The 27,971-nt window shown below is 44.1% G+C and overlaps 2 protein-coding genes across 4 annotated transcripts in view; one reads left to right on the forward strand and one right to left on the reverse strand.

Annotated features, from left to right (window-relative positions):
• mnat1 (MNAT1 component of CDK activating kinase) overlaps window positions 1–23,484 on the reverse strand; it is a 63,741-nt gene extending 40,257 nt beyond the window's left edge. Inside the window, exons 1-8 of one of the 3 annotated variants that reach the window (XM_024430240.2) lie at window positions 23,406–23,484; window positions 21,645–21,735; window positions 17,292–17,444; window positions 16,929–17,002; window positions 16,373–16,476; window positions 16,048–16,188; window positions 12,488–12,616; window positions 1,428–1,549 (exon numbers count right to left, since the gene is read on the reverse strand). In XM_024430240.2, the coding sequence (XP_024286008.1) occupies window positions 1,428–1,549; window positions 12,488–12,616; window positions 16,048–16,188; window positions 16,373–16,476; window positions 16,929–17,002; window positions 17,292–17,444; window positions 21,645–21,735; window positions 23,406–23,415 (824 nt within the window). In that variant the 5' untranslated portion in view covers window positions 23,416–23,484. Of the gene's footprint in view, window positions 1–1,427; window positions 1,550–12,487; window positions 12,617–16,047; window positions 16,189–16,372; window positions 16,477–16,928; window positions 17,003–17,291; window positions 17,445–21,644; window positions 21,736–21,842; window positions 21,986–22,131; window positions 22,269–23,405 lie in introns of those variants that run through there. The other 2 variants (XM_024430242.2, XM_024430241.2) reach the window with 2 other exon arrangements.
• On the forward strand, window positions 22,439–27,732 carry six4a (SIX homeobox 4a). The gene is made up of 3 exons (XM_024430238.2): window positions 22,439–23,315; window positions 24,962–25,641; window positions 26,681–27,732. The coding sequence occupies exons 1-3, from the start codon at window positions 22,588–22,590 to the stop codon at window positions 27,298–27,300; spliced, it is 2,028 nt and encodes a 675-aa protein (XP_024286006.1). The 5' UTR covers window positions 22,439–22,587; the 3' UTR covers window positions 27,301–27,732.
• The last annotated feature ends 239 nt before the right edge of the window (window positions 27,733–27,971 follow it).

The following is a 27,971-nucleotide window of genomic DNA, read 5'->3' on the forward strand; positions in this document are numbered from 1 at the left end:
GTGCACCGGGGCCTCCCACTCCTCATTCTATTCTGGTTAGGGCCAGTTTGCGCTGTTCTGTGAATGGAGTAGTACAAGATCTTTCTCGCATGGAATAGCCTTAATTTCTCAGAAAAAGAATAGACTGACGAGTTTCAGAAGAAAAGTCTTTGTTTCTGGCCATTTTGAGCCTGTAATCGAACCCACAAATGCTGCTGCTCCAGATACTCAACTAGTCTAAAGAAGGCCAGTTTTATTGCTTCTTTAAAAATCAGAACAGTTTTCAGCTGTGCTAACATAATTGCAAAAGGGCTTTCTAATGATCAATTAGCCTTTTAAAATGATCAACTTGGATTAGCTAACACAACGTGCCATTGGAACACAGGAGTGATGGTTGCTGATAAAAGTAGATATCCCATTAAAAATCAGCCATTTCCAGCTACAATAGTAGTTACAACATTAACAATGTCTACACTCTATTTCTGTTCAATTTGATGTTATTTTTAAAAAGGGACAAAAAAAAAGTGATTTTCTTTCAAAAACAAGGACATTTGTAAGTGACCCCAAACTTTTGAATGGTAGTGTACCATCAAATAAAAAAGGTGACATTCTGTACGGTCGCCTGATATTAGAAATGTTCTCAAATACAAAATGCTGGAGTAGAGCCAAATTAAGTTTTAGCTTCACTGTCTAAATAAATACAATAACAGTCACCTCCTTACACCACTGAGCGCTCTAATTCGTCTCCATGTGCCACTCTCCACTAATTAGATCAGGGCTCTTGGCAGGTGGGAGGGCCTTAGTCAAGTCAAATCAAATCAAATTGTTTTTGTCACATGCTTCGTCAACAGCAGGTGTAGTTTAACAGTGAAATGCTTACTAGTGCCAGCCTGTCCCCGTGGAGACAGACGGCTGGGCACTGTCTGATGGATGGGCTGTGTTGGGTGATGAGAGGAGAGGGCCAATGACGTCGACGAGTGTTTGGCCCAGGGGGCCCGGCATTGAGAAAGCACTTCCTGTGTGTGCTGACAGACAGCAAGGTCCAGGAGAAGCAGTGAGAGGGAAGGGGCAGAGGGCTGGTGCAGGGGAACTGGTTGGCTGTTCCCCTTTACTAACCCTTGCCCTCCCCCCACCTCTCACAGCTAATCAAGGGCAACTTCAGAGAAGAAAAAAAAACAGACTTCCAGAGCAGCCTCACTCCCAGTTAAATGCCTTACTGTACCACATCAGATATGCTGTGCAAACTAGGCCAGGCCTTATACTAAGCTGGTCAACCTTTGGAGGTGCTGATTACACTACTGTTCACTGAACAATATAAGCAAGGCCTTACAGTGTGGTGCTTTCCCCTGTAGTTATTTATCAAACCATTGGCATCTCCAGATTATTTTGTGCAGCAGCTAACTTTGCCAGTTGTGCAGAGCTGTGTGTGTTACAGGATGGGTTCTTACCCGAGTCGCCCCAGCTGCTCCAGCTCAGGGACGGGGGGTCCGTATGTGTGCATGTGGATGGGCTGGTAGTGGTACAGAACCTCTTCTAACCGGTTCACAGTCAGCAGCGACACAGTCTGACCCTGTAGTACAGGAGAAGCGACACATTACAGTCAAACATGTTTGCCGGTGTGAACATCACTAATAAATCACCACAAAGACATTTAGCAGTTGTAGAACAAATATGCAACCCAAATCCTTAAGGAAACAACCGGTGGTCGTCAACCTATGTCGTCGTAAGAAGGCATGCTAGATCGAACAGCATTGACCAAGTCCAAAACAGCCCCCAAAGTACACAGCAAGAGTTAAGCAGTGAACAAAGCTATTTTTCTCAATAGTGAAAATAGCCTACCCTAAGTTAAACCCTCTGGTGGTGATTTGGATAGGGAAAGCCTGTGCTTATGCTAGAGCTCGAATTGTACAAAGCAAGAGAGCTACTCAAAAATAGTTCTGAACCAAAGTAAATACTATAAATACCCAGAATAAATCCTGTGGAGAACAAGGTAAGTAATGATGAGAAATACAGAACACAGACTGCCCAGAAGGTTCCGGTGATTCATGATAAATTAACTTTACAGGAGGGAGGCAAAGTCATGGAGGAGAGCAGTAACCGTCCGTCCGTCCGTCCGTCCATCTGTGTGACTCCAATCAACGGGAGCTTTAAGTGGATTCATCCAGAAACACCATCATGGCACGGTGGGTGGCCAACCAAATTACCTGAATGACATCACTGCCATTTGGTACGCTCTCCGGTACGCCAAACGACCCACATTAATCTGTCGTGTATCCTCCAATCAGAAAATATGCTGTGAAACAGATTTGATATCTGCATATTCTCTTCCAATCCATGAAGGTTGAAAGGGGTTTCAAATTTGTCTGCCTTGCCTCGCAGTCAAAATGCCCTTGACTGTGGCCATTGAGCAAGAAACATGATCCTTCTTCAGGACGTTGCAGCATTGTTCGATCTCAGCCTGTGCCATTAGTCAGAGGGACTTTCCGGTCGGCCATGTTCTCTACTGAGTTTCAGTCTAGCTTTAAAGCATTTAGACTGGAAGAAGGGTAATGGATGAGTTTGGATGACAATGAAACATAGATAATGTTTAAACAAAAATAGAGAAACAGAGTAATAAAAAGAAGAGAGAAACAGAGTGATAAAAAGAGAAACAGAGTGACAAAAAGGAGAGAAACAGAGTGATACAAAGAAGAAACAGAGTGATACAAAGAAGAAACAGAGTGATAAAAAGTAGAGAGAAACAGAGTGACAAAAAGTAGAGAGAAACAGAGTGACAAAAAGTAGAGAGAAACAGAGTGACAAAAAGTGAGAGAAACAGAGTGACAAAAAGTGAGAGAAACAGAGTGACAAAAAGGAGAGAAACAGAGTGACAAAAAGTGAGAGAAACAGAGTGACAAAAAGGAGAGAAACAGAGTGACAAAAAGGAGAGAAACAGAGTGACAAAAAGGAGAGAAAGTGACAAAAAGGAGAGAAAGTGACAAAAAGGAGAGAAAGAGTGATAAAAAGGAGAGAAAGAGTGATACAAAGGAGAATAGTGATAAGTGAGAGAAAGAGTGATAAAAAGTGAGAGAAACAGAGTGATAAAAAGTGAAACAGTGATAAAAAGTGAAACTGATAAAAAGAAAGAGAGAGAGAAAGAGTGATAAAAAGTATGAGAGAGAGAAAGAGTGATAAAAAGTAGCGAGAAACAGAGTGATAAAAAGGAGACAAAAACAGGGAGACAAAGAGCATAAACATTACAGTGAAAGGGGAGCTGATGAAAACCAACTGAACTAGTAACATGTGGCCCCTGGCCTCCGACTGCTGTTCTAACGCATGCTGCTGGCCAGGCAATCATGCACAATAGAATGAACAAAGCTGGGGCTGACTCAAGCAACACAGTCCGGTGTGACACACAGCTCAAAACAATGATTCAGTGGTGTGGGACCATATAAAATATCTGAATATTATGTGATAAAAATCAAGATATTGCCACCAACAAATAAAACAATCATAGGTTTCTATCCAACTGGCGACAGATTTTCAGAAAAATATTCTAAAATCTGCATAAAAACAATATGCGCATTTTCCGACCAGGTGTTTCCATCAAACTGACTTGTTTTGCAGATAAAATGGCCTGTGCGTGATGACATAGCGTAACATAGCGTTTTTTAAAGCACTTTGGCGGTCCAGTTCCCATGACGAAAATGTGTTTAATTGCATTTCCAACTCCACTGATGGTTTGTCACAAAAACAACTGGTCTGATTAATAGCAAACTAGTTAGCTGATGAAGTGCACAGGGTGTTATATGAGATATGGAAAAGAGCAAGATCATTTTATTTGATCATTGGCAGCCAAGCACTGATCATCATGTCACAAGCAATCAAATAAGAGCCTACCCTCCATATTTAGCATATGGGTAATTTGCATGATCACTGTGCACTTTACTAGCATGTGAAGTTCATAACTTATTTAATCTGCTTATTACACATCATACTTTTCCTTGTCGTGGTGGTAGGCCTACAACAGCCTGATGTGATTCTATCAATATTGGCATTATCACCTCAATTTTTCTGAAACAAGAAGTTCCCATGTCAAACTAACAAATTGTCTATCGACATTTATGAAATTGCACCATAATTTCCTGTTTCCATCAGCCCTGTCATGACTTTGTGTGTCAGGTTATTCATCCACATGAAACGGTTAGATGGAAATCTGGTTATTGACAGTCAAACATTCACTCCACAAAACAAAAATACTCTCCTCCTCCCACGCATACATTTCTCTGCTGCTGCCACTCAACCTTTAACCCTGTGGGGCCAGTGACCCAGGCAGACTCTTCCCTCCCATTCATCCCTACAACACTTCAGCCCCAACACAAGCTAATCAAACCCAGACCGGCCACTCTCTCTCTCCCCGCTCTCCATCAATCTTCTTTCAGTCTTTCTTTCAGCACTGTATTACTCCTACTCTCCCCTGCACCAATCACCCAGACAGACTAGAGTGATGGTGGGGTGTGAGAGAAAGCGAGACAGAAAGTGAAAAGAGAAAGAGTCACAGATGGTGAAAGGGCAGTAAATCTCATTTGACAGACAGACAAACTAGAGCAGTCCAGAGAAGTTTGTTGCATTCCTTTCCAAAGGCACCTTGAAAACTGGCAGGAACACACACATACTGTATCGCTCACCCCTACACCACACACAGAGCTCCCCTGTTAAATGTGTCTGCATCACTGGAACATCAGTATTGTCAACATCCAGTTCATTCACTAGCTGCCTGCAGATTGTACAATGGGATTGAAAAACAATACCTAACAACAAAGTGTTGACTGGTTTACAACTGCCAGACATCGAGAATGATGACCACATACATGACAGGTAGCATCACAACTGCATTTAAATATTAAAATGAGTAAAACAAATAAACATCAACAGTTAAGTCTCAATGATCGTATCTCTCCCGCATGTGTGACAGAAACTCATCACGTTCTATTAAAAGCTGTGTGGATCAGTGTAAATGGTTGTTTTCCGGGCGCTCACTGTCAACACAGCAGAACAACTCGGAGATCTAGGCTCCCGTGGCCCACGTGACTGTCCGAGAGAGAGAGCACCACTACCACAGGGCCAAAACAAACATCTGCAAACTATATTAAGAGGCCAATCTTAAAACCCAAGGAAAAAGTGTGTAATTGCGTGTGTGTTTAAGATTCCCAAAAAGTCCCATGTGACGCTATAGTAAAACTCTTGGGACCATCCATCTTAATTAAACAGCAGGGGAGGATAACTTGAGGAAATCTCAGTGTCCCTCACTACTCCCTTCTAGTTATCCCTACTCCGGTACGGTCCACATCAGGTTTAAGATCACACCATCTTTATTTAACTCTCAAGATACTGAATTAGCCAGCCATTGTAGCCAGCATATGATTGTAGAAAAGCAACCCACATTCAAACATGGGAGCTACTTAGTCAGTGCTCTGCTCACACACACACACACACACACACTCTACCCCCAGGGAGCCACTACCTACGCCACACAGTCCACTTGCTCTCGTGAGCAGCCCCTCTCTATCACCACAACTGTGGAGCTCTGCGGGACATACCAAGATCGCTGGAGACAACCCCCCCCCACCCCCATGGGTAGCCTAACTTCAGCTGAGCTCTATGTAACCCAGGCAGAGCCACAGGGGGCTCCATTCACTAATGGCCAGTGATAATTGCTGCAATCAAAACAGAGTGAGGTGGCGGGAGTAAGACGGCCACTGTGTGGAATTGTATTGGGGATAAGTCTAATGACCAGAGTTAGGATGAACTGCACCAGCGAGCGAGAGGGTCAAATCCTCCCACGTGTGATCCTCCTGCCTCCCTCACCCTCTCTGCCACCCCTACCCGGTCACGGATGGTGCTTCTGTGTGGATAAAAAGCTTTGTGGCCCCCTCTGGCCCACTGAGCACAAGTAGCAAGTGTAAACGCTCCTGCCTTTGCAGTGCCTCCCCTTCCCTCGGAGGGTTAAATATAACCATCCTGCAGGCAGCAGCTGCACCAGCGCAAAGCCCTTAAAGCTGACAACTATCCTCTGGGCTGGGCCGGCCTGCCTGTAGGGTTCTGGGGCCAAGCAAAACAAGGCCAAACCAGAGGCAGGGGCACAAGTGTGAATGAATGCCCACAGATGGTGCCAATCGGGGGGGGGCTACTATCCTTTACCCCAAAAGTCATCTCCCAAACCCCCAGCCCACACATCCCTGCCCCACAGCCATGGGACTCCGTGCCAACAATGGAATATAAGAGCAAAGGTGAAGGGTCGAGCCCTCTCCCACATAAAACAAGCCAGGCTTTGAGATGTGAATGACACACTAGTCAAAATGAATGTCAATCACGTTGGTGGGGTATAAAGGGAAACATGCTACTAACATATACAACCACACGTTTAGAGACCCGTGTTAATACACATAATGGAAGTGTTTAAAAGAAAAAGAAGAAATCTGAGCAATGGCTAAGTGGAGCAGCAAGAGGAGGAACATATCACAGCATTGAGAGAAGAAATGGAGTGCATGATTAAGACTCAAGAGTGAAAGAGAAAGAGTGAGGGGAAGTAGCTGTGTGGTGTAGCTGTAGCAGACTGCCTCCACAGTAGAACAGGTTGAGCCAGTCTGCCAGACAGAGCTTGGCTTGGCCTTGAATGAGGAGCATGACTACCCAACAAAGGTCACTGCAGAGGACAGCACACTACCAATGAAAAACAGGCCAGCCCAAACACACACCGAATGTGTGTTCACCAAGGCCCTTAAATTCCATTCTATGGAGTCAAGCCAAAGAGGACCCTGAGAATTGTAGCAAGGTACACATCTGTGTTAAGGGATAAACTTCCCACATGCATTTGACCAAGTATTAGTTTTGCTCTCGCGCTCTCATCAAGAGCACACGTCAGGCATGTCAGCTGCTCTGCTGGCCACGAGGCGTGCATCTCACCCCTGTGTCAGTGGGACGTTTTATTTAAGATGGCGCTGAAAGCTGGACCAAGGTGGAGATTCTCTACAGGTCAACAGCAAGCAGGCATGGAAGACTGTTCTAGTCGGTCTGTGTGTGTGTGTGAGACAGCTGCAACACACACAGTTACCTAGGCTACTTCCATGAACCAGTGGATAATTGAACTAAAGTAACACAATTTAACCAAGGTTTAATTTTGCAAACAAGCTTGGCTATGGCAGACTATAGCTATCAGACTATAACAAAAAGAGGGAGAGAGCCATCATCAATAGCTAGTTTCAGCATGGAAGGGTTACCTCCCACATATCCAATTTCTTTTGATTTCAACAGATGTCTACTTTAAAAAGAGAACATGCTTCACTTTGGTCTTCGAAGGATGTTTGCCCAGGCTGGGTAACGTGTGTGTGTGTGTGGAGTACACGGATGTGTGTGTGTGTTTGAGAGACATCAAGGCAGGGAGGGAGAGTCTCTTTGTTCAGTGGAGTGCTACAAAGTCAGGGATTACCCAGACTGACTTTGGACCATTCAAGTTCACATGCACAAGTACAGTGAAATGCCTTTCTAGCAAGCTCTAACCCCAAAAATGCAGTAAGCAATAACAATGTAATACTAAAAATACCATAAGGTAGAACAAAAACATACAAGAAATAAACATATACAGGGTCAGTTCCAATGCCATGTTTACAAAGATACTGGAGTGATAAAGGTAGACAGTGTAGGTATAGGGGTAAAGTGACGAGGCATCAGGATATACAGTGCATTTGGAAAGTATTCAGACCCCTTCACATTTTCCTCTTTGTTACGTTAGGTTTTTAGAAATTTAAAGTTAGAAATGTAAAGTTAGTTAAAAATGAAAAAACAGAAATACCTTATTTACATAAGTATTGAGACCCTTTGCTATGAGACTGGAAATTGAGCTCAGGTGCATCCTGTTTCAATTGATCATCCTTGAGATGTTTCTACAACTTGATTTGAGTCCACCTGTAGTAAATTCAACTGATTGGACATGATTTGGAAAGGCACACACCTGTCTATATAAGGTCCCACAGTTGACAGTGCATGTCAGAACAAAAAATAAGCAATGAGGTTGAAGGAATTGTCCGTAGAGCTCCAAGACAGGATCGTGTCGAGGCACAGATCTGGAGGAAGGGTACGAAAAAAAATTGAAGCTCCCCAAGAACACAGTGGCCTCCATCATTCTTAAATGGAAATAGTTTGGAAATAGTTTGGAACCACCAAGACGCTTCCTACAGCTGGCCACCAAGCCAAACTGAGAAATCGGAGGAGAAGGGCTGCATCACATCCGGCTGTGATTGAGAGTCCCATAGGGCAGCGCACAACTGGCCCAGCATCGTCCAGGTTTGGCTGTCATTGTAAATAAAATTTTGTTCTTAACTGACTTGCCTAGTTAAATGAAGGTTAAAAAGGGGTTGTCAGGAAGGTGACCAGAACCCAATGGTCACTGACAAAGCTCCTCTGTGGAGATGGGAGAACCTTGCAGAAGGACAACCATCTCTGCAGCACTCCACCAAATCAGGCTTTTATGGTCGAGTGGCCGTTCAAAGCCACTCCTCGGGTAAAAAGACACGACAGCCCGTTTGGCGTTTGCCAAAAGGCACCAAAAGGACTCAGACAATAAGAAACAAGATTATATGGTCTGATGAAACCAAGATTGAACTCTTTGGCCTGAATGCAAGCGTAACATCTGGAGGAAACCTGGGACGATCCCTACGGTGAAGCATGGTGGTGGCATCATGCTGTTGGGATGTTTTTCAGCAGCAGGGACTGGGAGACTAGTCAGGATTAAGGGAAAGATGAATGGAGCAAAGTACAGAGAGATCCTTGATGAAGTCCTGAGTGCTCTGGAGCAGGTTATCAGACTGGGGCGAAAATTCACCTTCCAACAGGACAACGACCGAAAGCACACAGCCAAGACAAACGCAAAAGTGGCTACGGGACAAGTCTCAAAGTCCTTGAGTGGCCCAGCCAGAGCCTGGACTTGAACCTGATCGAACATCTCTGGAGAGACCCGAAAATAGCTGTGCAGAGACGCTCCCCATCCAACCTGACAGAGCTTGAGAGGATCTGCAGAGAATAAATGGGAGAAACTCCCCAAATACAGGTGTGCCAAGCTTGTAGCATCATACACAACAAGACTCAAGGCTGTAATCACTGCCAAAGGTGCTTCAACAAAATACTGAGTAAAGGGTCTGAATACTCATGGAAATGGGATAGTTATTTTTTTAATTTGCAAAAATGTCTAAATGTCTTTGTTTTGTCATTATGGGTTAGTGTGTGTAGATTGAGGGTGAAAACAACCATTTAATCCATTTTAGAATAAGGCTGTAACAAAATATGGAAAAGGTCAAGTGGTCTGAATACTTTCCAAATGCACTATATGATAAGAACAGAGTAGCAGCAGCATATATGATGATTGTTTGAGTGTGGGTGCGTGTGTAAAGCAGGGTTTCTGTTAACCTACAGTTGCCGGCTTTTGGCCGCATTTTTATTTTTAAGCTGCAAATATATATATAATGCTGGCCAAACCGGGCTATTTTAGATTTTTGTTGCAAAAAAAGGCTCTTTATTCATTGATGGAAATACATTTGACCGTCATGCCTATGGGTCTTTATCCCGCACAACTATCACATATGCAGAGCAAACAGAGCCCATCTATTGTGGGATTTCTCCTGCTGCTCCTCTGCTGGTTGCTGCTGGAGTAAAACTTGCTTTTAAATCAACCCATTCAGTGCGCAACAATTCTAAAGGCAATCGCATGTTAAAAACAGTTTTAGTGCATGATTAAAAATAGCTACCATTTTTATTTCTCAACTGGTAATTGAAGCGTGCCTCCCAATCACCATTCAAGTGCAGGCAACAGGCTATCAGCGCGTCACCACTTTACAATGTGAGCTGGAGGCCGTACGCATTTTGAAAACATACTTAATTGTTTGAAATCTGAATGTATTTCTCATATTATGAGGAATGTCTTACCTTGCTTCAAAGTAGACAAAAGCTAAATCCAACCATGGAAACGTGGAGGCAATTATTTTCTAAAGACTTCATAGGCGGCACGTGAGTTTCAAGTTTGTGCAAGTTAACAATTTATCCTGACATTTCTACCGTTCTGCGTGCCAGTTATGTTTTTCATGTGCATTTTTGTGAAAGTTTAATTTCAATAACAGTTTTCATTTGCTCAATAATTGTCCTGTGGTAATCATAAAAATCTGAATCTAAATTAATGTTAAAGTCAACTATGCGAAATCACTGGCCTCTGCCATATGGACACATTGATACACCCTGATCCATTGGCAGCTAAAGAAATTAGCAAAATGGAACTCATAGCCTATAGGTCAATGCAGCAGGAGGCCAATAACTTCCATTGCTCTTTCACACCAAGGATTGGTGGTTATCGTAAAGATTTTTTAAATTACTTACTGAGGAACTACACTCGGCCAGTTTATTAAGTACACCACCCCATTCACGAAAATACAGAGTTCCTACAGAGTGAGTCACGTGGCGGTGGCTTGCTATATAAAAGCAGGCAGACAGGCATCGAGCCATTCACTAACTGTTTAATTGAGCGTTAGAATGGGCAAAATGAGTGACCTAAGCGACTTCGAGAGTGGTATGATCGTCGGTGCCAAGTGCGCTGGATCCAGTACCTCAGAAACATCCGCTCTCCTTGGCTTTTCAACTACGACAGTGTCTAGGGTTTACTGAGAATGGTGCGACAAACAAAAAAAACATCCAGTCAGCAGCAGTCATGTGCGCGACAGCTCGTTGATGAGGGAGGTCGAAGAAGAATGTCAAGAATTTTGTAAGCTAACAGGCATGACACAAACAGTCAAATAACGGCGCCATACAACAGTGGTGTGCAGAACGACATTTCGGAATGCACAACTCGCCGATCCTTGCAAGAGACGACCACACCGGGTTCCTCTCCTATCTATACTGACAGCTCACCTTGGCCTGCCTGCCAGGAGAGACTCTTCAGTGTGAGGCCAAACCCCCTGCCAAACCCCCTGCTTCCACACCCCCAGAGGGGTGTCTGCTTCTATCTCCAGGATATGATAGTTAAGAGGAGCGCGAAGCGCCCTTCTTACAACCATGTGGTGCCTATAATTGATTAATGGCGAGATAATTTGTTAATTCTCTTGCTCTCTCGCTCTCAAATGACAGCAACATGACTCTGCATCTTCTCTTTTGAATCCTACTTCAACAGGACACCAAAAATGAAGAGATAAATAAGACTGCGTTCTCCAGGAATCAACTGCGACATCTTGAAACGCCACCAAGTCAAACAGCAGTCTTCTGGACTGAGGTGAGTGGAAAACAAAACCACACTGAAACCAAACTGAAGCCTCAACTCCTCTACCCCACCCCGAGTCAGAGTGAGGAGAAAGAGGGGTAAAGAGGGAGGGAGGAGAAAGAGGGGTAAAAGTGACTGGAAAAAGCCAGAGTCCGAGCCAAGAGCAACAGCATCTTACAACCTTCTCTCCATCAGCAAGTAGCACTTAATGCTGCATATCCAGTCAGTTAGAGAGAACCACATCCTCCTGAAGCCAGCCATACTGGAGCAACACTTTTTCCAACGGTGGAGGAAGACTGGACGGTGGTCATGTCTTTGGGTTTAAATGGATATCAAATAAACTCATGGTACAAATATATTGCCCAGAGGATTACCCATGCTAGCTGGGCTGATGAGACAGAATAAAAGGTTTCTAGATTCTGCAAGCAAAACTAGTATATAGGTATGCGAGTGTGTGTGGAGAAAGACAGCTGGACAGAGAGAGACTTCACAATTCTGTCACGGATTTGGGACTAGTTGAGCACAAAGACAAGATTTCTCCCACGCAACATTGCACCCTGAGAAGTCAGCCACACCTCCCATATGGGCTTGTGGAGAGAAAGGTGGGGGGATATCGCTTTATCTCGTCATGGTATAATGAAAATAAACTAGTGTGAAGGAAAACATAGCCGTTGCCAAATGGAAGGAGGCCTCAACAGCTACCCTGAACAACAAAGCTGACAACTCAACAAAACAAGAATGAGCCCTCATTCTGTCTCTGAGAGCTGCAGGTAGGAATGTGATGAAACTATGGATGAGATGAGGGCTTGTTCCCACACCAGGCAGAGAAGCGCACTAAGGGATTGGACACAGTGCACTGCAGCAACACTCTCCTTCAGGGGCTCCTCAACCATTAGCATGAAGCTAAATCTAAACTGACCACCACTGTAATATGCTAACAATGAATTAGCATTTACCTAAATGGCAGTGTGTGTGCCCCATTAAGCTAGCCAGCATTGGGCTCTGTTTAAGTATGCTAACAATGCGTTACTTGAGTGAAATCATGCAGGCAGAGTGTTCGTATGACCTTATCATGCTTTAAAGCTAGCTAAAATAGGCCGACCTAGGGTGCATGCTGGACTTTCATTAGCATTTCTGTGTGGGTGCTGTTTGTATGCTAACTATGCGGTAGGCTTAAAGCATCCTTCACAGTCAGGACAGTCAGCGTGTTTACACGTGGCGTGCGGTACTCACCATAGGGATGCCGGTGGAGAAGATGGTAGTTTTGACCACCTGTTTCTGCTTCTCAATCTGGGTCTCCAGCTGGGCAGCCCGGTCCTTGTGTTGGGCCAGCAGGATGGTGGCGGGGACATGAGAGCGCTCCTGGAGGGGAACATACAAATACAGGTATGAATATATCATCATATTTCTGTGTGTGTGCGCGCATTTTCAAAAACCACTGACTAGCCATGATCTAGCCTCAAGCAAAACCTGTATTTAAGCCAAGTAAAAGATGGGAGGAGATTCAAAGACTGCCACCTGTAAATGAGATGTATAACTTGGGAACCTCGGAGTTTACAATATCAATCACACACATCTCCCTATAACTGCACAACTAAGAAACCAAGGTGCTCTGAGGCGAGTCATTAAATTATTAATGCAGGCCAAGTTAAAAACAGTAGTATTATGTCGCTCTGCGCCATCTTTACCTCCAAAAAGACAATGCATGGTGTTCAGATGAAGCAGGACGTTATTGTCGAGGTATACAGGCGGTATGGACAGAACTGGGAGTGTTTTCATCACTAGGCAGGAAGGAAAGTGTGGCGCAGAATAATTAACAGCTGGAGGTGATCAACCGATGTATCCTTATCAGGATCTATTGCAAACACGATCAGTCTATGATCGTTTGTGCGTGTGTGTGTGACCCCGACCCTCAGAGATTGCTAGTGTAAATGCCAACACACAGCAGCATGTCCCCGGGGGCTGACTGCTCATCTCCCAACAGACGAGGCCCAGTGTTTAAACAAACAAACAGCTCAAACTGCTATCTGTGATCGCGCTTTACCAGGCAGCTCTTCAGGGACAATCCCTTCCACAGCCTGTTGCTAAATAACAGCTTTGCACACTTGGCATTCTCTCAACCAGCTTCCTGAGGTAGTCACCTTGAATGCATTTCAATTAACAGGAGTGCCTTGTTAAGAGTTAATTTGTGGAATTTCTTTCCTTCTTAATGTGTTTGAGCCAAACAATTGTGTTGTGACAAGGTAGGGGTGGTATACATAAGATTAGAGGTCGACCAATTAAATCGTAATGGCCGATTTAATTAGGGCCAATTTCAAGTTTTCATAACAATCGGAAATTGGTATTTTTGGACACCGACTTGGCTGATTTTTTTTTTTTGTTGATTTTTTAAAATTATTATTATTTATTTTATTTTTTTTACACCTTTATTTAACTAGGCAAGTCAGTTAAACACATTCTTATTTTCAATGACGGCCTAGGAACGGTGGGTTAACTGCCTCGTTCAGGGGCAGAACGAAAGATTTTTACCTTGTCAGCTCAGAGGATTCAATCTTGCAACCTTACAGTTAACTAGTCCACCGCTCTAACCACCTGATTACATTGCACTCCACGAGGAAACTGCCTGTTACGTGAATGCCAAGGTAAGTTGCTAGCTAGCATTAAACTTACCTTATAAAAAACAATCATAATCACTAGTTAACTACACATGGTTGATGATATTACTCGATATTATCTAGCATGTCCTACGTTGCATATAATCTGACTGAGCATACAAGTATCTAAGTATCTGACTGAGCGGTGGTAGGCAGAAACAGGCGCGTAAACATTCATTCAAACAGCACTTTCGTGCGTTTTGCCAGCAGCTCTTCATTGTGCATCAAGCATTGCGCTGTTTATGACTTCAAGCCTATCAACTCCTGAGATGAGGCTGGTGTAACCGATGTGAAATGGCTAGCTAGTTAGCGCACACTAATAGCGTTTCAAACATCACTCGCTCTGAGCCTGTGGTTGTTTCCCTTGCTCTGCATGGGTAACGCTGCTTCGAGTGTGGCTGTTGTCAATGTTTTCCTGGTTCGAGCGAGGAGAGGGACGGAAGCTATACTGTTACACTGGCAATACTAAAGTGCCTATAAGAAAATCCAATAGTCAAAGGTTAATGAAATACAAATGGTATAGTCGGAAATAGTCCTATAATAACTACAACCTAAAACTTATTACCTGGGAATATTGAAGACTCATGTTAAAAGGAACCACCAGCTTTCATATGTTCTCATGTTCTGAGCAAGGAACTTAAACGTTAGCTTTCTTACATGGCACATATTGCACTTTTACTTTCTTCTCCAACACTTTGTTTTTGCATTATTTAAACCAAATTGAACATGTTTCATTATTTATTTGAGGCTAAATTGATTTTATTGATGTATTATATTAAGTTAAAATAAGTGTTCATTCAGTATTGTTGTAATTGTCATTATTACAAATAAATAAATCAGCTGATTAATCAGTATCGGCTTTTTTTGGTCCTCCAATAATTGGTATCGGCGTTGAAAAATCAGAATCGGTCGACCTCTACATAAGAGTCCTATTTGGTAAAAGACCAAGTCCATATTATGGCAAGAACAGCTCAAATAAGCAAAGAGAAACAACAGTCAATCATAACTTTAAGACCTGAAGGTCATTCAAAATTGAACATTTTCAGAACTTTGAAAGTTTCTTCAAGTGCAGTCGCAAACACCAAGTAGTATGATGAAATTAGCTCTCATGAGGACCGCCACAGGAAAGGAAGACCCAGAGTTCTCTGCTGCAGAGGATAAGTTCATGAGTTACCAGCCTCAGATTGCAGCCCAAATAAATGCTTCAGAGTTCAAGTAACAGACCCATCTCAACATCAACTGTTCAGAGGAGACTACGTGAATCAGGCCTTCATGGTCAAATTGCTGCAAAGAAACACTACTAAAGGACACCAATAAAAGAAGAGACTTTCTTGGGCCAAGAAACGCAAGCAATGGACATTAGACCGGTGGAAATCTGTCCTTTGGTCTGATGAGTCCAAATTTGAGATTTTTGGTTCCAACCGCTGTGTCTTTGTGAGATGCAGAGTAGGTGAATGGATGATCTTCGCATGCGTGTTTCCTACTGTGAAGCATGGAGGAGGAGGTGTGATGGTGCTTTGCTGGTGACACTGTCAGTGATTTATTTAGAATTCAAGGCACACTTAACCAGCATGGCAACCACAGGATTCTGCAGAGATACGCCATCCCATCTGATTTGCTCTATCATTTGTTTTTCAACAGGACAATGACCCAACACACCTCCAGACTGTATAAGGGCTATTTGACCAAGAAGGTGAGTGATGGAGTGCTGCATCAGATTACCTGGCCTTCACAATCACCCGACCTCAACCTAATTGAGATGGTTTGGGATGAGTTGGACCGCAGAGTGAAGGAAAAGCAGCCAACAAGTGCTCAGCATATGTGGGAACTCCTTCAAGACGGTTGGAAAAGCATTCCAGGTGAAGCTGGTTGAGAAAATGCCAAGCGTGTGCAAAGCTGTCAAAGGCAAAGGGTAGCTACTTTGAAGAATATAAAATATATTGTTTTAAAAAAGTGGTTACTACATGATTCCATGTGTGTTATTTCATAGTTTTAATGTCTTAAAGAAAAACCCTTGAATGAGTAGGTGTGTCCAAACTTTTGACTGGTACTGTATGTCACCTGATTGTTTTCTCTATTTGCCTGTGTGGTGCTATGTGGCAATCTGTGTTTATTAGTGTGTGTGTGTGTATGTCTCACCAGTTCATCCAGTAGAGCCTGCTTGCTCTTCCTCTTAGCCTGTAACTGTCTCTGTTCTTCCTGCAGAGTCTCCAGCCTGCGCTGCTCATTCCCCTGCTGCTCCAACAGCAGCAGCTCCTCCAACTCCTCCTGCTCTCGAGTCTGACAAAGAGAGGGAGAGGAGTCGGAGAGAAAACAATCAATATCATAGTAGACAGAGTATTGCAGAGGAGGAGACAGAGGTCCAGAGAGGAAGCTTGACCATTTAGTACAACAGAATAATGCATAAGTGATGCGTTTCACCAGGCAAAGCAGAGTGAGTCAGTGTGGGGTTACAGGTACCCACCAGCTTGGCCTTGTTCTTCTGAATGATGTCTCTATTCTCTCTCTGGTAAGCCTCCATGATCTGTTTGGTCCCCTCCACCTCTAGGTTGTTGGTCAGGTTATAGACTGGAGAGAAGGGAGCAGGGCAGCCCTCTATCAACATACTAGCATGGACTTCACTTCAAATGATTTAGGACTGATACTGGAAATCGGATTTGGCACAAGCTGAATTATGATGTTGCAAAGCATCTGACTAGATACTTATTTAATAAAAACGCATTGAATCAAGGTTTAATGTTGAAATTGTATATATTCCTATTTAAAAGAAACAATAGAAACACATAGGGTTTGCCAGTGCATTTCTCTAAAAGTAATTAGCCATGTTTCTGACGATGTAAGCATAGGGGACAGTAGGAAAGGTACAACACATTGTCACAGTGCAAACACCATCTGACAGAAATCTCTGAGAATTGGCACAGAGAGACTGGTGTGTCTCTGACCCTGGCACTGAAGCCTGTAAAACATCAACATCCAGAGGCAAGGCCAGATCAATCAGGCTACACCCTTCCCTCTCTCACCGATCTCCTCCACTCGCTCCAAGTAGTCATTGTATTCTCTCAAGTTGGAGAAGTCAAAGTCTCTCTTGTTGTAACTGAGGGAGAAAGCGAAGAGTTATTATATGCATTAGGCTTAATGCTTGTTTACAGACATTGCATTGAAACAGCAGAGCTAAAGAAATAAAGATGAGGGATGGATGGAATAGGAGGGGCTGAGAGAAAAGTATGGCAGGGAAAGAGCTTTCCTATTTGAGCAAACCCTGGGGGGGCCATTGTCTACAAAACAAACAGCATCATGACAATGACAAAGGCAGCTTAAGGAGAGGTAGGAGTGGGCTGAACACACAGAGACACACCCTTCTCCCCCCCGTGCCCCTCACTCACATCTTGAGCACCTTCTTACGGATCTCCACCTCCTTGTCGACGGCAGGGTCTTCAAAGAGCTGCACACGGAAGTTACTCTTCCTCAGGGGCGTGTCGCACTGCACACAGTTCCCCGAGCCGCGCACAAACAGCATGTCCACACAGCTCTCACATCTGAGAGGAGACAGACATAGTAAACCAGCCTTTTCCCATACTTGGTCCTCGGGACTATGCAGCTGATTCAAATTATCAAAGCTTATTGATGAATTGATTATTTGAATAGCTTGTGTAGTGCTAGGGCAAAAAAACGAATGTGGCAAACACACACAGCTGTAGAGGAAACTATATTATATGGAGCATGCATGTCAACTACTGCCTACTGTATGTGCATGTCTAATGCACTTTTCCTTAGCAAAGGCCTGGTGGTATATTTCAATTTGATATTTTGTTATCAGCCTCACAGCATGTGATAATGGCCATCTTGTATTTTTACAGTAGGAATCATGAATGGAATGTTGATTTACCCCCCCACACACACACACACACTAATCTGACACCCCTGCCATTGACTGTGTCTGCACTGGAAAAACAGTTGTTTTTTTTCATTTCAAAGGAACTGCATAGGATATAGAATCTAGTTCAGCAATGTACCCACAGCTCCTCTCATCACTAAACCATTTCAAATTCGACTGATCCTGAAGTTCCCTAAAAAGCTCTGGGTTCTTTCAACATTGTCAGGATTGTAATCATTTTTAAAATGACCTTGAAAGTGCTCTAGCAATTGACCTAATATGAATTAAATCAAAACAATTGCAAAACAGTTATAGTAGATTTAGGCTAAATTACGTTAGGCTAGAGATGAATATGTCATAAGGCATTATGAACTGCATCGATAAAGAAAGTCTAACCACATGACTACTATTGTTGCATGATACACAAATCCCATCTCATCATTAAGTCAATTTTGACCAAAAGGAAAGCATTCCAATGCAGCAGGTTCTATCCTCCACAAACCATCAGGACAACACAGCCATAGCAACGACAAAAGCCAACTTTGAACCGAGCAACACTTACTAATCAATCACACCTTTCAGCAGATAGGCGTTTGTCCATGAAGACAATGGAAAAGGCCTTAATTCTTCCCTAAGTAGGCGGCAGGAGAGGTGAGCAGGGGGGGCTGAATAAACATTTGCACAGTCCACTCTTAATTAAGTCTCTGAGAAGCTTTATTCCACTGGAATTCACCTTTGTAGGCTTCCTGCTCCTAGCTGCCCACCTTCAAAAGCAAGCCCCAACATCTGGTTTCCAAATGGCCACATCTAGGGTGACTACTGCCGTTTTCACCCCCAAAATGTTGTTGCTTATTCAATGTGATGAAATTCTGGAGGAAATCATCTTGTGTCTCCATGTTTTTTTAATTTGTTTCCAAAGTCACATTGCTTTCAAAACTTCTTTAGAACGCAAGTCCTTCCGGCCAAGTTGCAGTAAACTCTTTTCACCTCATCAGCAAGATTCTCAATTAAAAAGCAGTTATGGGAGAATCTGCAGAAACTACAGGGCTTTGCCTGTTTACATATCGGATATGGATCAAACAAAGCAAACCTGCCAAAAGATAATTAACACCAAAACACCCTCTAGTATAGAACAGAGCTCACAAAACATTCACAAATAGGCCTAGTGTTCAACAACCACTTGATTTAGCACAAAAACATAGATGAAACAAATTATCCTATACGTGGTTGGTCCCCAGGACCATGAGAGAGCCTTCTGATCAAGTGCAGCCCAGTGGGGGCAGATGTTCACTGTGGCCCCAGGCTACAGGAGATGTATAGGCCTGGCCATATGGAGGTAGAAGGGGGAGGGGTGTTGCTTGTTTCCACAGGCCCACAAAGAGCCCATTCATCAAGCAGGGCCAGGAGTGGGGCATAGCTTGCCCCCTGCCCCATAAATGGACCACACAACAGACCCTCCACAGGGGAAATCCTGTGTAATTCTAGAGCGAAGAGGTGAAGCTATGAGAAGATTGAAGGGAGGAGACTTTCAAAGTGAACTTGCCATCTTTAGGCTAGCCATCTGTATAGGACCCTCTTTCTGATTGTGCCCTTCTCCTGCTTCTGGGCATAAGGGCTTGGGAGAGACCATATGTCTAGCATCATACACACAGTTTCTCTGGCATATGCTCTCTCTCTCTCTGTTTCCTTCTCTCCCAAGGCTATTCTCACTGCAGCAAAGTGGTGAGTGAGCCCTGCACCCCCAGCCCTCACCTGTCCTGTTCAGAGCTCCTGGCTCATATCTCTCCCATCTGCAGCTGTCAGCAGGTCAGGGGGAGGTAAACAGGGGCCTGGCAGGGCAAAAACAACCCCCCCACCACCACAACCCAAGGGCCAGTGACATTGCCTGCCTGCCTCCCTCCTCCTCTACGGTAGAGAAGGTAAGTACAACACAGCCACATAGGGGCTAGTTCACCCGCTTCTCCCATGAAGCCCTCTCCATGCTCTGGACTGGGCCTAGGCCCAGACAGGAGATCCCTTTGTGTAGTAATCACCTGTAGTAATCATCAAACACTGCTAACCTGCTGTGATGCCCCTTTCCTGCCTGTGACACCCACCACCTGCAGAGCCACAGCCAGAAAACACTGGGACACTTGATTGGCTCTTAAAAATAAATGGGAAGAGGAATTTCATAAATTACAATGTACATTGTCAAGCATGGGAAAGAGTAAAACTTCCTAAATTAGTTTGATTAAACTACACCGATCTGCCCTCGAATGGGTAGGTGGCTGACAGATATAAAGAACCTAGCCTCCACCTGCAGAAGTATCCCTATCACACCTTCCTCAATCTCTACATACACACCCTAATGTACCTGGCCCACAGTCATCTGTGCTGTGCCCAGTCCCTGTTTCCAAATGCCAAAGGACATAGGCCCTGCATCATGGTGTGTAGGTAATAAATAACATAAGGCCAGTGTTACTGGCGACGGGGACACTAAATGTGCTGCTGTGTGATTTAAATTTAGACACAGGGTGGAGCGGTTACATATAGCGTGTGGGGCGGCCTACACCGGAATGGCTTCATAGCGTTGTCAGCAAGACTCTCTCCCCAGTGCAGATAAGACCTTGCCACAGTTTGACAAACCGTCAGTCAGACCAACGGACAGACAGGAAGATAAACTGGTCGGCACAGGATATTTTTGTTTCTTCAATTTCATTCAAACATAGTGAATCATAATCAACACATTGTCTATGAAACTTTTGTCAAGTTTAGGCTCTTGTGTGACAGATCAAATTTGGTTCTGGGTTCCAAGATAGCATAAATATTGTGCATCAACAATAGCACACCAAACCTTGAAATCATGAGTTATCAAATGACCAGCAGTCAGGACAGTCAAAAACAATTACCAACGTGTGTGGTTGCAGTTTCCTAGCAGCACCCAAATAATCTGGTAAACAGTTCTTAAGAGCACCATCAAGGTGAACAGAGCTAGGGAAGGGTGATCCTCTAAATTGCTTTATTGCAAAGTTATTTACATTTTCTCCCAGTGTGACCCTGCGTCCAGATAGAACAGAAGCCCTGAGTTATGAGTGTGCTGACTTGATGACGAAGCACAGCCACTTCCTGATGGTACGGATAATAAAACAAACAGGGTCAAGCATATGCGCCAACAGACACCAGCATTTTCCTCACCCACTGTCACTGCATAACAACACCCATAAAAATCAACCCGTCTCCTCTCCTTCATCAGGGAGACTGGGAGGATGTCTGGGCTTACAAACAGGGGATGTAATTGAGGACAGCTTTCTTGCCATCTTTTTATTTAACTTCCATAGAGACTGAGGCAGTACATCAACCTGAGTTGATAGCTATATGGTTACGTTTCAGTATCACATGTTCTTGCAATAAAAATAAACAAGCCAGCGTTGTCTATTTAAGTGATTAATGCCCGAGAAGCCAGTTTTTGGAGGATATATTGGCACGGGTGTTAAGCCAGAGACGAAAACATTTACTTGTGCATTCTGTACAACTTGTAATCAAGACACGCTGAGACAAGGGGAAGTGTTTATGTTGCAGATAGAAAGGGATGAAAAACAAACATCGTGCACCTAAAAAAAAAAGGTAATAGTTCTTCACGTTCAGCTTTGCTAGCTACATAGTAACGCCAACAGATTAAACTCCACGAGTTTAGTCGACTAGCTAACGTTACATAGCAGAAGTACTACTAGCTAACATTACATTTTATATTCCTTGTTGTAATGGTCTGGCTAAATAACATATTTAACGGGTTGAAAACCTGCAGCTATATCTGTGAAGCTAACTCGCTCAGGACACTGCTGGGCTTGTTAGCTAGTTAGCATGAATGGATAACGTTACTCACAGCGTGTGGCCACAAACATTCACCATCAGTTTCAGGGAAGGATTCCTGTATTTCGTTGTCTTGCATCTCGGACACCCTTGGTCGTCCATCTCTACAAAGCACAGTAATGAGAGAAAATAGAACTAAAATTAACTAGCCAGCTAGCTAATAAGTTAGCAATCTTTCTTGACAGTTCACTCAAGCGGTCAAATGTGTCACCTTCAAATAGTCCCGATAAGAACGTCGCTGGTAAGAACGCTTCCTAGTTAATGGTTCCTCAAAGTGCGTCGCACAAAGTGGACAAATGCAACATAGTGATAAATATTGTTATTGTCCAATGATTACAAGAAAAAACTCACACACACGAACATTTCAGAATTCCACAATGTTTAGGCCTACCGGTATTTCAAAAATGTAACTCATTAGCCTAACTTTCATCAGTTCACTTTTTTACATTAATCGAAGGTGGAATTGAAGGCAAAATGGCAAGGGTAGGCTTTCATCTCACCGAAAATGTATTTCTTTCGCTAAAAGGGGCAGTCCATTGTCACATAGCTCAGTTGGTGCAATCAAAAAAGAATATGCCATAATGCAGGCAAGATGGATAGTCTTTTCCGCTCCCATAACAAAATCCCAAACACATTCACCTTGTACAGGTAAGCCTCTGAAATACTGTACGTCATGTCTGAGTGACAGATGCAAACCAAACACTCGTCTCTGAATCGTGGTCGCTCCTCCCTGGTATAGCCCGTCGTAGCCAATTGGGTGACTCTCAGACAGACCCCAATGCCCCATCTTGCTACAGTTCCCGCAGAGTAAAAAACACATTGGAACTAAAGGGGAGAGCTATCCATTTACAGCTGCTGCCAGACATTCGATCGTGTTCGCATGGCGAGGGGGTAACCTGATCGGCTGAAGGCTTGCCGAAACCAGGGAGGAGTGACTTACAAGGAAGGCTTGAAAAATGTCTTCTTCTTCAGGAGAAGTCACAATTTCAAATAACATCAAGAAGGAAAATGTGAAGACGGACAAGCGAGATTGCATCAAGCTCCTAGCGCTGGAAACCGCGGAGTTGTCTATGGAGCGCGCAACTTCGAACACTGATGCAGTCCACAGTGAACTTCTGGTGAGCGCGGCTTCCTCGCTGGCATTCTCCCCGGATCAAGTGGCGTGTGTCTGCGAGGCTTTGCAGCAGGGAGGCAATGTGGACCGGCTGGCCAGGTTTTTATGGTCCTTACCACAGAGTGACCTGCTACGTGGCAACGAAAGCATCCTGAAAGCCCAAGCTCTTGTCGCTTTTCATCAAGCTCGGTACCAGGAGCTCTACAGTGTTTTGGAGAACCACAACTTCAGTCCATTCAATCACTCCTCGCTGCAAGACCTCTGGTATAAGGCACGGTACACCGAGGCAGAGAAAGCGCGGGGGAGACCCCTGGGCGCCGTGGATAAATATCGCCTGCGGAGAAAGTACCCACTACCCCGGACTATCTGGGACGGGGAAGAGACCGTATACTGCTTCAAAGAGAGGTCCCGCAACGCGCTGAAGGATCTATACAAGCAGAATAGATATCCCTCTCCAGCCGAGAAAAGAAACCTCGCTAAAATCACCGGACTCTCCTTGACGCAGGTCAGCAACTGGTTCAAAAACAGGAGACAGAGGGACAGAAACCCGTCCGAAGCACAATCAAAAAGGTGAGAAAATAATCCGTTTGATTGCTTGATTTTACGCAAATGGCACAGTGTGCATAATAGTTTAAGAAATTAAACTCATAAATTCATTACCAGGAGTCATTTTGAGAGATTATTGCTGGCAAGGTCGAGCAGGCTTGCCTTGTATGGTACATGCACACCTGACTGAAGCCTCTGACTATTGCATGGTAATCGCTCATAGAGCTTGGTGTGCGAGTTGACAGCGTAAATCATTAACATTATAATATAGGCACAAAAAAATTGTGCAGGGTAGCTTACACGCCGCCAATGTTTTGAAATATGAGGCTGTTGCCATCCAGATCAGGTTTCATTTGCGTGTTAGGGCACTAAGAGCATGGACCCCAGTCCAACAAAAGCCCACTCTATTCTAAATATAACTTTTATACTCTAAATTGTGTTATAAATAAGTTGCTTTTTTAGATGTAGCCTATACATATGAATAGTCTCCGTTCGTGTGTTAGGGTTCACAATTAACTGAATCCAATTCTCACCACATAAATCACTTTGGCAATTTTCTTTCCCTCTTATCAAACCAGGGGAATTAGAACACCTCCCTTTCATTAGAAAATCCCCCAGACAGATAGATATTATTCCCTTCTTTTTATGTTTTCTTCTCGCGCGCACCTGGTGGAGGTGACCTCTTACCCACCCTGCAGACATTGGTTGAATCAACGTTGTTTTCACGTAATTTCAACGGAATTACATTGAACCAGCGTGGAATAGACTTTGAATTGAGGTCTGTGCCCAGTGGGTACTCTCTCTCTCACCACAAACTTCCCCAAAATAATGCTATAAATTGATCAAAGGCATTTGTTTTTGCAATCCACTTTATTCCAGTTTGTGGGGGCCAATAATTATATTGCCACTGACTAAACATTATTGTGCTTTGAGTGACAAAATAAGTGATTATAAGCCTGAGCTAATTTATGGAGAAGATGAATAGGATTTATGCTTTACTAACATTATTAACTTAAAAAGTGAAGCTATGCAAACATAAAATAAAAAGACGTTATATGCCAATGACCACATGAGAAAATACAAATAAAGGTATTTGACCATGTGTTGTCACGCTGCGACCGCTTGCATTTGTCACCCCGGAATTTATTACGCCAAATGGTAGACCTGAATGAGTTTTTTCTAAAGGAGGGCTATAATCCAATTTACTCTCCATGGGGTAAAACGTTTGGTAGTCGACTTTCCTCATGTTTGAGAGATCTCCATTGATCCCACTGCCCACAAATATTGTGTGCCAATAAAATTATATAGCCTGTGTAATGTGGTTGTATCATTGTTTTCATAGGCTAAGAGAGTTGAGGTATGGACAAAGTTGCTTTGACATATCAGCCATATTTCTTTGTATGCAAATAATGTCTTTCTATGGTTATTTCGGTTTCAAAATCTGTCTGTCACTCACTCTGTCAGTAGTAAGACTCAACCTGTGCACTCACCAATGACAACAACATAAGTCAAACCAGAAGGACAACTTACTTCGCTGAGCTCAATTCTTCCTCACACAATTCCATCATTAAAGTCTACCAAGAGTTAAGAAGAGGACATATTTTCTTCAGACAGTCCCTGAGCTGCTTTCAATGTCTCACTCTCTTCTCCCCCCTGCATTTTTTCCACAGTGAATCTGATGGCAACCACAGCACAGAGGATGAGTCTAGTAAAGGGCAGGGGGAGCTCTCTCCATGCCCCCTCTCCAATTCATCTGACGGGACGATGACCCATGGGGTCCTCCCCCTGCAGACAGGGTCTCTGGACAGTGGTGTAATCATCCAACAGATTGGAGACATCAAGATACCCCCTGGATCCAGCAGCGAGGTGCTCTTCAACGGAAACCTAGTGACAAGTAACCCCTCCACTGTCTTCCATAACGGTGGCTCGTCTTACCTCCAGGCCCCCAGCAACATCCTGTTCAATGGGCTCAACCTGGGCATCCAGCCCTTGGCCTTCAACTCCCTGCGGCCCTCTGGGGGGGTCTTGATGGGGGGCTCTGGTGTGGACATGCAGATGCAGGCAGGCCAGGAGAAGGGGCTGGGCGGCTCCAGTGTGGACTACGCCTCCTATTCTGGCTGTGTAAACGGAGCAGAGGTGAAGCTGGAGGGGGTTTACAGCATGGCAGCTCAAAACGGCGGCTCGTCTGTCCTCACGTTCAGCTCGTCTTCAGGGGCGCTCCAGCTGGGCGGTTACAGTCTGGTCCACGTGCCCAGCGGCGTATCCAACGGCGAAGGGACGTCACTGCTCAACAGCAACTTGGGTCTTCCTCCTCTGCAGCTCCCCTCTGACTCCTCATCACTCTCACAAGGTGGGTTGACTTTACCTCATATCTGTCTATGTGGTGGTATGTGTATCAGGGGGTGTTGGGAAAGGCAGAAGACACATTTCCCTTCTAACCAATGGACAACAATGTTGTATTTTATTCTATTCTACATTGAAAACAAAAAATCCACATTGAAGTTTTGCTGGAAGCAGTTTCCGAGGTATTGGTGACAACTAATGACTGTTCTATATATAGTATTATAGCATTTTAGGTGCTCTTCCAACTGCTAATAGAGAAAGAGAGAGTGCATTACAGTAAAATGGTGGTGGTTGACCCTAACCTTTCAAACATCTAAAATATTAGAGCAACTTAACCCCGCTCCCCTGAAAAAAGAAAATAGAGTCCTGGGTTGAAATGGAAATGGGTGTAGTCACCAGCTTTGTTATGCATTCTATAGGTCTGAGCTGTCTTAGCAGATGCTTTTTACTACACTGCAATGAGTTGGGGCTGGATGCAAAGGCCACACACAGACATATTTTCTTGTGTGGTGATATATGGTGGTCCTGGAAAACTATAGAGATGAATGGAACACAGGTTCTGAAGTCATCATCAGTCATCATCACTGCACACTCCTGACCTCAGGGGGAGAGAGGAGGATAATCTGTTTAAGACAATCACAGGACTGAAAAAACGTACTAACGAGGAGAGAGTCATTACAGCACTTAATTTGACACAAAGCAGAGAACTCATACCAGGACAACAGGAAAGTAAAATGGAAAGAAAAAAGCCTTCTTGTTGGCCCCTAGCAGGCTTTTACAGCAATACGACTCTCCTGGGTCTCACAGGGCCAGCTTCCAAAACCAGGAGTTGTGAGAGAGACACAGCAGAGATTTCAGATGGAATTCTGTTGCAAGTTAGAGTAAGAGTGAGGGACAGTAAGAGTGAAGCCAAAGATTTACAGAACTATGTTATAGTCAAGGAGGAGAGGATGTTATAGTGGTTCAGAGATTCAAATATAAAGTACTGTTAGATGAAGGAAGTATAAAATGTTTAGTCTTAATAATCTGTCATTTGAATATCCCAGGTACAATCCAAATGAACAATGTAGCAGTCAGTTCTTCTAGTGAGGACTCCTACCACCATCAGGACAAGCTGGCCATGGCCCCCATGCACCCCAGCACGGTGCTCTACAGCATGGGCAACGCTGGACAGACCTCCATCAAGAAGGAGCCCCTGGAGGGTGGTGGGGGTGGAGGGGTGTACTCCTACCACCATGGCCTTCACCTGGACCCCAGTGGGCAGCTCAGCTACTCCTCAGACCCACTAACCTCAGAGGAGGTCCCCTCCAGCAGGGGCTCCTCCTCTGACGTAACCACCGTCAGCTCCTCCAGTCCAGAGCCTGAGGTCTACACCAGCCTCACCGTCAGCACCCCTCTGATGGCCCAAACAGACCCTAACGGACACCAACTCCAGCCTGGGGAGTACCTCAGGGGCCACAACCCACAACCTGTCCCCTCCTCACACCTTCTGGGCCCTGGCATGAACAACAACTACATGTCTGTGTCGGAGAGTAAGGTGGACGCTAGTGGCGGTGGGGTGAATGAGATGGTGCGGGTCATGTGTGGGGAAATGGATCCGGGGGAGGAGAAGGAGCTGGCCAAATTACAGACAGTGCAGATGGACGAGGACATGGTTGACGTTTAACCTGTAACCTATGACCTTTCATAAGCACTCATATCTGCCCAAGCAGTGATGTGGTGAATCTTTTTACTCTTTTTTTTACCATTAATTTCCTCTAACTGTTAAATTATTTGCTAATGTTGTGTTCATTTTACCTTACAATAAACTCTATTCAGATACAAACCCCTTGGATTGGCACCATGAAGTCATCCTAATTAAATATTTTAAAATCCCCCGATCTTTCCTCTATGCCTTGCAGAAAGGCATGACTAGCTGTTATTTTCGAAGTCCCTTGCATGCATTTGAACCACATTTGAAGTGTGCATTTTTTTAAAGACAACACCTGCTACTTCCTGTTGAGTGGACTTGATCTGCAGAACAGGTGTTGGAATGGCCCTGGTCATGTGACCAGGATGTTCCTCCAAACTAAGTGCATCATCTGGGTGAAACCAAAAAGGTAATTTAGTAGGGGCAGGGGTAGCGTCTCTGTGAAAAGGTTCATTAAAACCACTAACGCTGCACTGAAAACCACACATGAAACCACATACGAATAACAGGAAACCACTGTGCACAGCAGTTGCGGATTTATGCAATTTAGTCCTTCAATAAGAAATTAATGTACATTTCTGCCTCGTAAAATGTCAGACTTCAAATGGGTGGCAGGTAGCCTCAAGGTTAGAGCGTTGGGCAAATAA

The sequence above is a fragment of the Oncorhynchus tshawytscha genome, linkage group LG08 (assembly GCF_018296145.1).
Source record: "Oncorhynchus tshawytscha isolate Ot180627B linkage group LG08, Otsh_v2.0, whole genome shotgun sequence".
Lineage (NCBI taxonomy): Eukaryota > Metazoa > Chordata > Actinopteri > Salmoniformes > Salmonidae > Oncorhynchus > Oncorhynchus tshawytscha.